The sequence below is a fragment of the Perca flavescens genome, chromosome 17 (assembly GCF_004354835.1).
Source record: "Perca flavescens isolate YP-PL-M2 chromosome 17, PFLA_1.0, whole genome shotgun sequence".
Taxonomy (NCBI): Eukaryota; Metazoa; Chordata; class Actinopteri; order Perciformes; family Percidae; genus Perca; species Perca flavescens.
In genome coordinates this window covers 20,229,057-20,242,476 of record NC_041347.1, presented here as the reverse complement: position 1 = coordinate 20,242,476, position 13,420 = coordinate 20,229,057, and the positions used below count along the sequence as shown (strand labels likewise).

The following is a 13,420-nucleotide window of genomic DNA, read 5'->3' as shown; positions in this document are numbered from 1 at the left end:
AACCGTCATGTAGCTGGAGATGCTGGAGCTGAACCTCCTGAGGACAGGTGGAGTTGGTCTCTGGCTAGCCAGGGGCCATGAGTCATCTCCCTGAGTAAGGATAATACTGGGGGGAACATCCCTGCCTACAGAAGTTGGGCTGTGGGTGTAATCCATGATGGAGAGCAGAGTTTCTGCAGTCAGCTCCAGCGTGTCATCGCTGTCTCTATCCCTGACAAGGATGGAAGAGAGGGAGCCTTGGGAGCCTCTGTTTTGCTTGCGGGTTTGTTCCTGGAGGGCCTGTTGCTCAAACTGCCTGGCCTGCTCACGGACTGACATCTTGGTCTCTGTGCTGCCCCTCAGGTTAAGCGTGTCCGAACTCTCCAGCCGTTGCCTGCCGCTCATGGATGCTTGGAGTATCTGAAGCTCCCAATCGTCCGGGTCCATAAGAGCTTGTCTCATTGGCACCTTGTAATCGTGCAGCCCTCCGTGAATGTGAGCAGGCATTGACCAGAAGTACTCTGACCCTGCTGAGCAGCCAGGGGAAAAGGAGAACCGCTTTTTAGACAGACTCTCCCCCTGTGCAAAGACTTCAGGACTGCTGAGGGGGCTGTTGTCATTGTATACAGGGTTGTGAGTGGTGAGCGGGTTGCGGTCAGAAAGGAAGGTCACGTTGCTCTCCGACTTGGGCAAGTTGACATGCAATGCTCCGTTGCCGCGGGCTGCAATGGCGCGACAGGCAAAGTTGCTAAGAATCCTCTGGTGGTCGGCCTCCTCAATGACAGACTTTTTAGCCCTGCCCCAGTAAAAGGTGGGGGTTAAAAAGAAAAAAAAAGACTTTAAACAAGTGAAGATTGATAGCCTACGGGTGAGCGAAGCAAAGAAACAAAAGTGAGGCAAAAGCAACACTGCTATCATTTGTCCCTGCATCTCAACGGATTATGACTCCAAGTATTGTGACTGTTACTCATAACATCTGCACAGCTTACTCCAACAGACATATGTCTGTATTTTGAGGGAAATTAAATGAAAAACTTCTTAAATGCTAAAGCTTTATAATGTGATGTGATTAAATATTAAAATTGTAAAATGATTATACCCAAAGATATGCTGGGCTTTGGTTTAAAGAGAAATTATAATGCAAATAAGCAACATCGACCCAGATTGGAGGCAATAGTGCAATCAGTCACAACACTGAGATATGTGAGGTAGATGTAGGTAAGGGTGACAGAGCACAAAAGGAGATGATTGTCTAACGGGAAGGGAGAGAGGAGACAGCTATAGTATAGTCATATCTATTGAAGTGCAGTACGTCAAAACAAAGAGTGCTTCTCTTTTCCTGACTACATGGAAGTTAAAGTTTCACTAAGCCTCAAAAACCTAAACTTTCCAACTGCTAGCACTATACCAAGGTCAATTAACAAAAACAGGCTTTGCCAATTTAAAATGTATTTATGCACAAGGGTATTAATGGTAAAAGCTAAATCTTACCATTTGAATTAAGGTTAAGTACATAACAAAACCATATCTATGTACTGTATAGTAAATGCATATGTTCAAAAGCTGTACGCAAGAGGGGAAACAAGGGTGCTGCTCATGTGCTATATTCACAAACAATACTGATGATAGATCTCAGATTTAATATGTTTTGGGATTACTTACTGCAGTCTGAATCCAGAGAGACAGGGGAATAGAAATGATAGAGAAGATAGAAACACACACAGATGGTAAGAAGACTATAGCAGAAATGTCAGAGGTGTGGATGAAGCATAAGCTCAAGAGTATGTCAATACCGTACTGATTTATTTGCTGTGCGCACCTGAGAGTATGCAGGACTGCTGGCACACACACACACACACACACACACACACACACACACACACACACACACACACACACACACACAACACAAACTATACCTTTCTGCATAGAAAACTTTGTTTTAATGATGGAGTTTTAAAGCTTTTAATGGGGTTGTTTATTGGACGAACTCCTCTTGTTCCTTAGTGCAGGCTGGAAAATAACCCCCATATAAACGCTGTTCGGCTACAATACAATTCCCACGAGAGCCTTTCTCGTGCTACAGAATCTAAAGCTTCTGCTAGTTGTTGAGTGTTGGTCAACATCTGTTGTAAACATCGCAAACGCTCTTTACAGCTTGCCATTAACTTTCCATTTTCTTTTTAACAGCGATTGTGATGTTGGTAGCAGTCTTCCTTAAATATGCAATAAATCAAAATGATTAAACCCAGCGGGGCAGCAGTTTCAATTCAACCTAATTTAATCAGTATTACTGTAACATTTCATTCCACATTTGGTACCTCTGTATGGACACTATGGAGTCTTTTCACTGATCTCACCCTCTACCAAAAGTAAGTCATTCGTTGGAGGATGGACAGATATAGTGGACAAAAGTATGTGGACAACCATAACCCGTAAATAAACAATAAAAACAGTTTTCTCATAATGAGATGGCTTGACTGTGAACCTGAAGACATACATGCTATCAAACACCTTTATCAACCACCTAGTAATATTAGGAAAAACCTTAATTAACAAGTTAACCCTTAGTTGATGTTATTGAGAGATGTTTGTTAACATTTACCTTAATGTTTAATATTGTATGATTAACTGTTAAGTGATGCTTATTACTGTAATAACTAATGTAAATAGCATCTTACAAACCTTTAGCAAGCCACTTTAGTTAGCTGTTATTTCCAGTTTAAGCTTATTAGTACATTAACTAATATTAAAATAGACACCTAACTGTTATTAACAGTTATTCAAGGCTTAATATTGCATTTACTAATGGTAAAATAGATGCCTTATTTAACTATTGCTAACAGTTGGTAAGGCTTATTACTACATTAACTAATGTTAAAATACACACCTTAGTTAACCTTAATTAACAGTTATTCAAGGTTTAATATCGCATTAACTAATTATATAATAGACAACTTAGTTAACTGTTATTAACAGTTAGTTAATCAATTAATACCATAGTTAACATGAACAAACATGATTATTGTTAATAAATGTCTATTAGATACCTTATTTAACTGTAATTAATGGTTAATTACTGCTTCTTAATGCATTAAGTAATGCTTAATAATGTACCCTTATTGTAAAATGTTAACAATAATTTATTAAAATCAATTGTTAAGCACAGGCCAGCTTCTGTATTTATTTCTATTTCCAGTGAACTATGCGTAATTTTATGAAGTTAAACGTTCTCACTTTGATAAAGGGGTCTTGCAACAATGCACACACAGTCAAATTAGGAACACATACATAAGCTAAAGTCAAAAATCACCAGCTGTGCTGCGGCATACAGTGTTGTTTGCCGACATTTAAAGTGGATCATGGTTAGGAAGCCAAAGAGCAGGAGATCCATTGATGCAGGTACTAAAATTTCTAAAGCAGAAGGTGGATGTCTGAGGTCAACATGCAGAGCTGGCAGTGGTAATTTCATAAGAGCCGAGGGCCTACACAACGGTAGGTGTAAAAAACAGGAAAATACCAAGGCAGAATTACTAGCATTAAACCTGAAAGCATTTCTTCTGAGTTTTTTCAAAAGGAAGGAACCCGCAGAGCAAGAGTGAGAGTAGCTGCTTGAAAAGGGAACCCTTGTGATGGGAAATTAATAAAGGGTCAGGGTTGACTCACATGCTGCTGTCGCCCAGCTCCTCATAGAGATTAGCACTGGGAGCAACCGCTGGAGCTGCTTTCCCTCCTGGTGGTAAAGCCATCTGAATCCTGGCAGTTTTTGAACACTCAGCCTGTCGCCTGTGCAAAGTGTTCACATTTAAAGTCACCAAAATATATGTTTCTAGTCCACACGCAAAATTAAATGAAGAACAAAAAAAAAGCGAACTCATACACAAAAAACAAAGAAAAATCAACCCAAAATACAAGTCTCTGTTTCTTTCACATTCAATGTATTTAATAATGTCAAAAAGATGTTGGGGAAAAGAAAAGAATAATCCATATTTGTATTGTATTCTTACAGTATTTTATGCTGATGCAAAGCTGCATTAAGCTTTTTTTAACTGTTAAGTGCAGATTCAAGAAAGGAGATTAAAAGACAAACTTAATTCACTGAACTAGGAACTATTTTAAAGGTCCCATGGCATGCAAATGTCACTTTATGAGGGTTTTTAACATTAATATGAGTTCCCCCAGCCTGCCTATGGTCCCCCAGTGGCTAGAAATGGTGATAGGTGTAAACCAAGCCCTGCGTATCCTGCTCTGCCTTTGAGAAAATGAAAGCTCAGATGGGCTGATCTGGAATCCTTCTGAGGTCATAAGGAGCAAGGTTACCTCCCCTTTCTCTGCTTTGCCTGCCCAGAGAATTTGGCCCACCCATGAGAGAGAGACATTATGGCTTTCAAACGAGCAAAGTGGCAGTTGGTCAAGGCCCCCCTCTCCTCCTCAATAGCTACAGACACAGAAATGGCACATACTAAGGAAAGCTCATTGTGGGACTGGCTCTAGTGGCTGTAATTCTGCATCAAGGCTGAATTATGGGAAAGAGACTTCGGATACAGTATTAGGCGACCACTAAGGCCAATATAAAAGAATCCAAAGAGCCCCATGTCATGGAACCTTTAATTAATTTAATTTCCATGGTTAAAATGATAGCAAACTATTGTGGGCAACATGGTTATCCCACAACTCTTAGTTGCCATGTACAGTATATACTGTATGCAAGTCCAATATTCACTGCCATTTAAGTCCTGGTTTGTTCCACCAACAAAAATATCTGGCTCTTGTTAGCTTGTTCAACTCTCTTCGCAGCTACTTGTTTACTCTGAAGTGTTGATTCTTAATGGAATAGGCAGTACTAGCAACCATTTCCCCTTTAGGCATTTGTTTCAGTATTAATGCCAAATATATTGCTTAATGGAGCTTAACGAATGAGAATTACACCAGCACAATACATTAGTGTTTTGACACTCATATGACATATAAAATGACATTGACTAGTAGGATACCTAACAACTTAAAAGATGGTGTAGATGTTAGCTTTTTGTGTGTGTGTTTAGAGTTATATTCTGTGTGATTATACTTTTCTTAACTAGGAGGTCTAACAAGAACTAATGGGGAACAGGTTGTGTAACGTTAGAGTTGAGTAAGAGAATATCAGTACAGAACTGTGTCTTGTTTACTTTGAGTTGATTGTCCTTTTGAATTTCATCAGATTTTCCAAATGAAGAAACTGCCAAATTAAACATTCATTCTGTAACATACAAGATAAATCAGGGTTCTTTATGTCATTATGCTGGCAGACATTTTGTTAATCATCTTCGCACATTCAACTCATCTTTAAATAACAAATGAATACAGAAGATGAGAAAAACTGTGTACTTCTCACACGCACACTTCAAGCAATGAAAGATCACTTGTAGAAGACAAATTACTTACTCTTTGAATCTGGTTATACGTTTTGATTCAGAAGAAAGGAGAGTAGAGAGAGAGAGAGAGAGAGAGAGAGAGAGAGAGAGAGAGAAAGGGGACAAAAAGAGATGAGTAATTACATAATTTGTCAAGAGTGTAACTCCATACAATTTTAATGCTCGGAGGTATTTAATGTTGGGAGGTGACACAGACACATGTTTGATACAATTATTCATGCAGTCCTTACTCATACAATGTTATCTATTTTACCAAAAAACAGGAGAAAATTTTCTGGACATTCTCTTTAATTTCTACGCAAAGTCGGAAGCACTTAAGCCTTCAGCAGTGACTGTAGGGCTACATGCAAAAAAAGTAGCTTTTGCTTTCTTCTTAAGTGAATCTTTTATGCTTCATGTCTCCATTACTTATTCAACACAAAATTCAATTATTTCACATGAATAAACAGACTCATGTTTTAAATACTATGTTCATCACCCAAATTTAGGCAACAACGAGTTATGTCGACACGCAGAAAATGATTCCCTAAATCATTTAATTTTACCAAAGTAATGATGCCACCAACAAAGTGCCATCTGCTGTGACAGTTTGTGTGTTAGCTTTCTGCTGTGTGTTTGGTCTGTGCATTTGCGTGAGGACAACCACTTGGCCCATCTGCTGTGGATAAACATTTCCCAAACATCACCATTTATGGAACATTTGCATCATACCAACGATTAGAGGGGGTAAGAACCTGACTTTTTGCCAACCAAGAGTTCAACTACCTCACTATTAAACAAAGGGCATCACATTTTTGTAAGCGGCACAGTGTGAGCGTGAATGAGAGAGACAGAGCAAGCCAGACATTGTTTATTGTGGTGTGTGTCAGGCAGAGATGATTAAGTAGCGTGAAGACGCACTGTGACGGTCACAATTGGCTGTAGATATTTGTCACAAATGAGTGTTAATTAATCTGCTTTCACAGAGCATGAGCAGGGAGATTAGCCCAGCACAGTGCACAGTCAGCATGTCTGATGAGAGCGAGAGACAGAGATAGAGAGAGGGAGAAAAAGTAAGAGACACACAAACACCAAAAGGAAAGAAGTGCTCTCGATTTATCTTAAATACTTCACAAATACACTTCTCAACAATGCTGTTTGTGGTTTTCCTGCCTCTATTCTAACAGGCCACAGGTTACAGGATGTAAACAATGGTTTACATTTCAACAATAAATATCCGATTTGTCTGTAATGGAGCCAATGCTTCTGCTAAAACTCAGTGTAATATAATATCTCCCAGGACATTGGTCTGTTTAATTAAAATGTATTGCCCTCTCAATTTTCTGACAACCGGTTAAAGATGATTAATCGAATACAGTGATGATTACTGAGGCGAAAGTACTCACTGTTTGTAGGTGACCATGACGATAAGGATGGCAGGGATGCAGCAGAGGATGATGATGATGGCCAGGGCCAGGAGAGCTCCCTCTGTGTAGCCCACAGCCTGCGCCGCCTTCTTCACACTAGCCACAATGTCTGGAGAGCGAATCTCAAGGATGCGTCCACCCTCGCCCAGGTACGGCTGGAACTCCTTGTTGATTTCCAGCACATTCCCATCGAGAAATCTATGATTTACAACAGGAGAAGAAGTGACTTTCTAGCAGCACAGTTGGTAATCTTCTTAATCTTGCATACTCTTGAATATCATATTTATCTTAAACCGGCTATAATTAATATTTTTGTAAAAACAATGTATCAAATGATGATGTGAAAACAATGAGAGAATGTGAAAATGGTCCTGTGATGAACCTACAGAGAATTATCACCTGAATCTGCAGCTCGGCTTTATGGAGCTTTAAAGCGAGTTTCAGCTCATTGTTTAGCTGTCCAGCCAGCAACTTAACTGTTTTGGTTCAAACTCACAGCTCTTGCAGAGTCTATTTCACTACAGCAGGCAGCTGTTTGCAGGGGAAAATCTCTAAAAACCTATGGTACACTATGTACTTATGGCAGACGGCACAGTTAGCGACAAGTGACCAGCTAAAGAGCCATATATTTCACTCAGAAGTTTGTAGAGACCCAAAACAGAGTTCTCCAAATGAAATGAAAATGTTGATCTGTAAACTGCTGGATTTGTATATATGCAACTGTTTGCTAACAAATTTGCCATATCAACTTCAAAGGTGATGATACAGTATGTCAATGTTGTAGTGACATATTGTTTCGGCTGTGGCCTAAAACAAACAAACAGTTATTGCAGGTTAAGTATCTCATTTCCTGAGAGACAATTATTTCAAAGTCAGTGGCATCTGGTAATTTAGATAATCACCTTATGAATGATGTAAATGCGACAGGGAATCTGCATACTGCTCATAGAAATGCATGTTTTTATCTTTAGGTGCAAATGATTTGTCAAAAGGAGATAAAAGAAATATTTAGTGTGACCTTTCTACCAAAATGTGTTGAATCCCACTTCTACAGAGTTTCAATTACAGATATGTGGCAGAATTTGCATTAATATTGTATTAAAATGAACATGAATACAAACAATCCGCCCACTGTTCCTCCAACGTTATTTTATAACAATAACCAGAGTGGCTTTCAAACATTCTGCTTTACAAAGGAGTAAGCACAATGCCACATCCAATTACTGTCATTTTTGTTTTTCTAAAGGTGAATAAATGAGTGGAGATAAAGGTTATCAAATGACCTCTCTGGCAATCTATCCTCCAGAGAGCTCAAATGGTAGAGGGTGCTACATTCAAGGTGGCATAAGGACATTCTATTACACAAGAATCCACTCACTATGTTGTCTTTCTCTTTCTCCCTCTGTGATCTGACAGCAAAGTCGCAGATATATTACATGCAATTACCCTACAACATTGACACAGACATGCACTGCATGCATAAAAAGCTATTCTCCTCTAGTCGGAATGATTTTCCTGACAGCATCTGTATGTAAGGAAGCAGATTCATATTAAAGCAGGGATGTAGCAAGCCTCTTTTAAAATTAGCTTGGCTCTCTTAAAAGCTGCCACTTGCGATAACAGAGATGGTCACTAGTTTTGGTTAAACAAAAAAGCTGTTCTTATGACACAAGTGCAACACTTCCAATGTCTTCAAGCTCTATTCCCCACTTAAAAAACAGTTGAGGCACTCCTTTGATGGTCAAGGACACTGAGATAATGTATATAGATTAATTCAGTACATACACAAAGCACTTCTAAATGTCATTTGAGTGGAGCATTTCCAAATGGGGCCAAACACAAATCAGAATCAGCAGTAACCATAGATAAGGAGAAATAAAGACAGACAATTGTGTCAGATAGCTCAATGTAAGACAAGCAGGAGGGAAAGTGTGTAGACAGTGAAGGGGACAACTCAGAAGGGGGTGTTTCCTATTGATTGGCAACTAACATGCTCTAATGGTGTTGCCTTTATAAGATTGATGTCTGATCGGTTTTACAGAGGGGCTAAGAAACATGAGAAAGGTAAGGTTGTCGTCAGGTGCCAGGAAAGGTCTTTTTTCTTCTGAAGGGATGAAAAAGTCTCTTTTTTTCTGTTGCTTTAATAGCATGTGAACATGGCCCAAACAAAAGGAATTCAATGTATTGCTTGCATATCTCAGGCCCTTTGACGGGTTGAATGGACTGATGGAAATACTCCCATCTTCACCCCCCCTTTTTTTTTCTTCCCTATATCTGCTCATTTTTTATGACATATGAAATATGTGGTGCTCCTGAAGGATAATCATATCTTTTAAATAAAGTAAAAGCAATGAAAAAATGGAGACACTGTAGAGGAGGAAGCCACAGGGAGCCTGCTCACAAGAGAGACTGCAAGGAAGACATGCAGCACAGCAGGGACATTAGGACATCAATTTAAACCAAATGATGGACTGTTCTTCTTGTGATAAATTCACCCACTCACTTGAAGAGCTCCTTGGGCGAGATGGCCCTGTTGGTGAGCGGGTCAATGGCGTACACCATCAGATCTGACTTACTGTAGTCCTCTAGTTCAAAGCCATCGCCATGACGACGTGGCCCGATTGACTCTACAATCACCTTGGCACCTGGAATCTGGTCCTGGATGTGGCGCTCCAGAATACTGAAATGAACACAAAACCACAAGTCAAACTTATATATAGAAAGCAATAATGCCGTAAATACAAAAAAATCAGGTAATGCCCAGAATTATATAAGCCAAAATCTCAGTAATACAAACCATTTTGGCACCTCTGTGCCCAAAGCAATATGACATCCACTAATTTTAAGTACTCCATTCTGGCAATGATTGTCCCATTGGGCTGCATTTTGCTTCTCCATACTGGGCTCTTGGCAAAACAAGGTTTTGATAAGCCTTTTCAGGCAGGGAGGAATCCACACCTCAAATTACAGCCAATAAAGGAAAGCCTTTCTGTCTGCCTTTGCCAAGGTGGATAAACAGTTTGAGCACTCAGGTAAAATGGCCCTGGATTATCACCAGCACTGTGCAAAATCGGAGACCTCTCAAATGTCATCACTGCAAAGAGCTTAACATGACTAATGTGTGTGGTTTTCAGCCTAAAGAGCAGTGTCACTTGTGTGGGAGAGAAACAGCAAGCTCTTGAAAAACAACTATTAACACCCATTTGCCTTTCAGATTGAATAATTAAACTAAACACAGTGCCCCAAGAGCTGCAAAAAGATGTTTCATGAATCTCTATCATTAATTAATTTGGACCAGGAAAACAGACTCTAGAGGACAGACTCAACTGTCTCATTGGCTAATCCATTATCTTAATCAATTGGTCAATGGTTATTGAACAACAACAGACAAGTTGTACGTAACATTCATTTCTTATTAGGTCCAGTTTATTTCAACAGTTGTTTGGCACAGCTAAATCATACACGTCACTCCAGGCCTACAAAATTATTTTATATGCAAATGAAGGTTCCACCTTGAACCAAGTTCACCTCATATCATAGCACAGTACAAAACGATGCAATTAATTTTCCAGTGACAATTCTTCCTGAGATCAATTAACAAAATTATTCCCTCTAATATATAATATTCGAGGGCAAGGAAATGTACTGAAAATAATATGTTGCATGGACGAGAGTGAGATGAGGTCTGTTGAAAGGTATTTTCTGTCTATATTAAAATTAACACAAAAATGTACTCCTAGCAGTGCAAACACCGGTATTGGTTTCTTCTCATTAATAAGGGTAATTTGGTTTCTTTCATGTTTCAAAAGCTTTCTTACCTAATGAGCTGCTCCCTATTCGCTTCCACTAAAGAAGGTGGGACAGTAGACACAACAATTTGCATGTCCAACGCGTTGACCACGGAAACCTGAGTGAGAGTAGGGTAGAGGGAAAGAGATAAATAATGGAGCAAGAGGTGAAACAGACAGCAGAAACTAGAGGTAAATAGCGATTAAGCCAGTACATTGCATATGTCCTAATGTGAGTTTGGTCATCTCTGTTGGAGCTTCTGTTGGTGGACCAAACAGGACCTTCTAATTGCCTACTTGCATTGGTTCCATGCGGCAAATAGGACTTAATTCTGATGCCGCAGTTAAGTGTATAGGCAACAGCCTCTGTGCTCGGAAGCCAAATCTCTCATGCGGCTCCTGTGAAATTAGGTTTCCCCTTGAAAATTAACGAGCACCATGGTTACACACTTGCTGCTCTCTCATATTCAGGCAATGTCCCAAACCCTCCTTCTGTCTCGTTAGAGGCTTGTTAGCCAGGCATATTTCACTGAAACGAAAAATAAGCCTTCCCACAGTCAGGAAAGATAAGCATCGAATTGGGGGCAAAGCTGCCTGAGCCCAATCACAGCATGTGCGTGGGGAAATTATTGGGAAAAATAAATGCACACAGAGACAAAAGGCACACAGACACAGACACACACGTGCACACACACACACAAAAACATGCACGAACAAACACGCACACACACACAGATGCATGTAATGTGTACACAGTGAATACACATTGCTGAAAGAAAGAGTCTAATTGGATCACCAGCTATGTTGTATGTCCTGTGCCTACTGTGAATAATTCAATAGACTGGAACCAAAACATTTAGCACTGAGTAAACAAAAACAAAAAAGCATCATTGAGCCTCATAATGAACAGATTAGTATAAAGGAAAACATCTTTTGATATACTGAATTATTACTGAAAATCAGCAATTTAATATTAACCTTCCATAAATTAGTGGGACTTAAAAGAGAGAAAATAGAATGGTCAAATTTATTGCCCTCTCCGGGAAACATCACCTTATCGTGGTGGAGAGGTTTGTGTGTCTCTATGAACCTGAGGGCTGTGTTGTCTGGAGCTTTGTGCACCTGGTAGGGTCTCCCAAGGCAAAGTGGTCTCAGGTGAGGGGCCAGACAAAGAATGGTTCAAAAACCCTATGAGTGGTAGAGATGGAGTGACCCTGCCCGGAGGAAGCCCGGAGCCCCCGTCTGGAGCCAGGCCCAGATGGCGTGCTCGTCAGCGAGCGTCTGGTGGCCGGGTTTGCCATGGAGCCCGGCCGGGCAGAGCCCGAAAAAGCTACGTGGCCCCCATCTCTCCAGCCCATGGGCCCACCACCTGTGGGAGGAACCGCTGGGGTCGGGTGCGCTGCCACATGGGTGGCAGTGAAGGTCAGGGGCCTCAACGGACCAGACCCGGGCAGCAGACGCTGGCTCTGGGGATGTGGAATGTCACCTCTCTGTGGGGGAAGGAGCCAGAACTGGTGCAGGAGGTGGAGCGCTACCGGTTAGATCTGGTGGGGCTTACCTCTACGCACGTCTCAGTTCTGGAACCTTACTCCTGGATAGGGGTTGGAATGGGTTGGATAGGAGTTGCCCAGGGTGTGAGGTGCCGGGCGGGTGTGGGGATACTTACAAGCCCCCAGCTGAGCGCCGCTACGTTGGAGTTTAACCCGGTGGACGAGAGGGTCGCTTCCCTACGCCTGCGGGTTGTGGGGGGGAAAACTCTGACTGTTGTTTGTGCATATGCACCAAACAAGTTCGGAGTATTCGGCCTTTATGGAGACCTTGAGTGGAGTCCTGCATGGGGCTCCAGTGGGGGACTCCATTGTTCTGCTGGGGGACTTCAACGCGCACGTGGGCAATGATGGAGACACATGGAAAGGCGTGATTGGGAGGAACGGCCTCCCTGATCTAAACCAGAGTGGTTGTTTGTTGTTGGACTTCTGTGCTAGTCATGGATTGTCTATAACGAACACCATGTTCAAATATAGGGATGCTCATAAGTGTACTTGGTACCAGAGCACCCTAGGCCAAAGGTCAATGATCGATTTTATAATCGTTTCACCTGATCTGAGGCTGTATGTTTTGGACGCTCGGATGAAGAGAGGGGCGGAGCTGTCAACCAATCACCATCTGGTGGTCAGTTGGTTCAGGGGGTGGGGGAAGACTCTGGACAGACCTGGTAAGCCCAAACGTGTAGTGCGGGTAAATTGGGAACGTCTGGAGGAGGCCCCTGTCTGACAGACTTTCAACTCACACCTCCGGCGAAGCTTTTTGTGCATCCCTGTGGAGCCTGGGGGCATTGAACCCGAGTGGACAATGTTCAAAGTTTCCATTGCTGAAGCTGCGGCGAGGAGCTGTGGTCTTAGGGTCTTAGGTGCCTCAAGGGGCGGTAACCCACGAACACCATGGTGGACATGGGTGGTCAGGGAAGCTGTCCGACTGAAGAAGGAGTCTTTCCGGGATATGTTATCCCAGAGGACTACGGAGGCAGTCGCAGGATACCGAAGGGCCCGAAGGGCTGCAGCCTCTGCCATGAAAGAGGCAAAGCAGCGGGTGTGGGAGAAGTTTGGAGAAGACACAGACTTTCGGTCGGCACCAAGGTGCTTCAGGAAAACTGTTCGCCACCTCAGGAGGGGGAAGCGGGGAACCATCCAAGCTGTGTACAGTAAGGATGGGACACTGTTGACCTCAACTGAGGAGTTAATAGGGCGGTGGAAGGAGCACTTTGAGGAACTCCTGAATCCGACTAATACGCCCTCTATGTTAGAGGCAGTGCTGGAGGTTGATGGGGGATAAT

At 41.8% G+C, this 13,420-nt stretch overlaps 1 protein-coding gene across 4 annotated transcripts in view; it reads right to left on the bottom strand.

The window, feature by feature from the left end:
• The window catches only part of pcdh15a (protocadherin-related 15a), a 177,680-nt gene that overhangs the window by 11,532 nt on the left and 152,728 nt on the right, over positions 1–13,420 (bottom strand). For 3 of the 4 annotated variants that reach the window (XM_028603202.1, XM_028603206.1, XM_028603203.1), the window contains exons 28-32: positions 10,618–10,706; positions 9,303–9,479; positions 6,779–6,997; positions 5,404–5,412; positions 3,646–3,765 (exon numbers count right to left, since the gene is read on the bottom strand). In XM_028603202.1, coding sequence (XP_028459003.1) covers positions 3,646–3,765; positions 5,404–5,412; positions 6,779–6,997; positions 9,303–9,479; positions 10,618–10,706 — 614 coding nt within the window. Of the gene's footprint in view, positions 1–3,645; positions 3,766–5,403; positions 5,413–6,344; positions 6,405–6,778; positions 6,998–9,302; positions 9,480–10,617; positions 10,707–13,420 lie in introns of those variants that run through there. The other variant, XM_028603204.1, reaches the window with a different exon arrangement.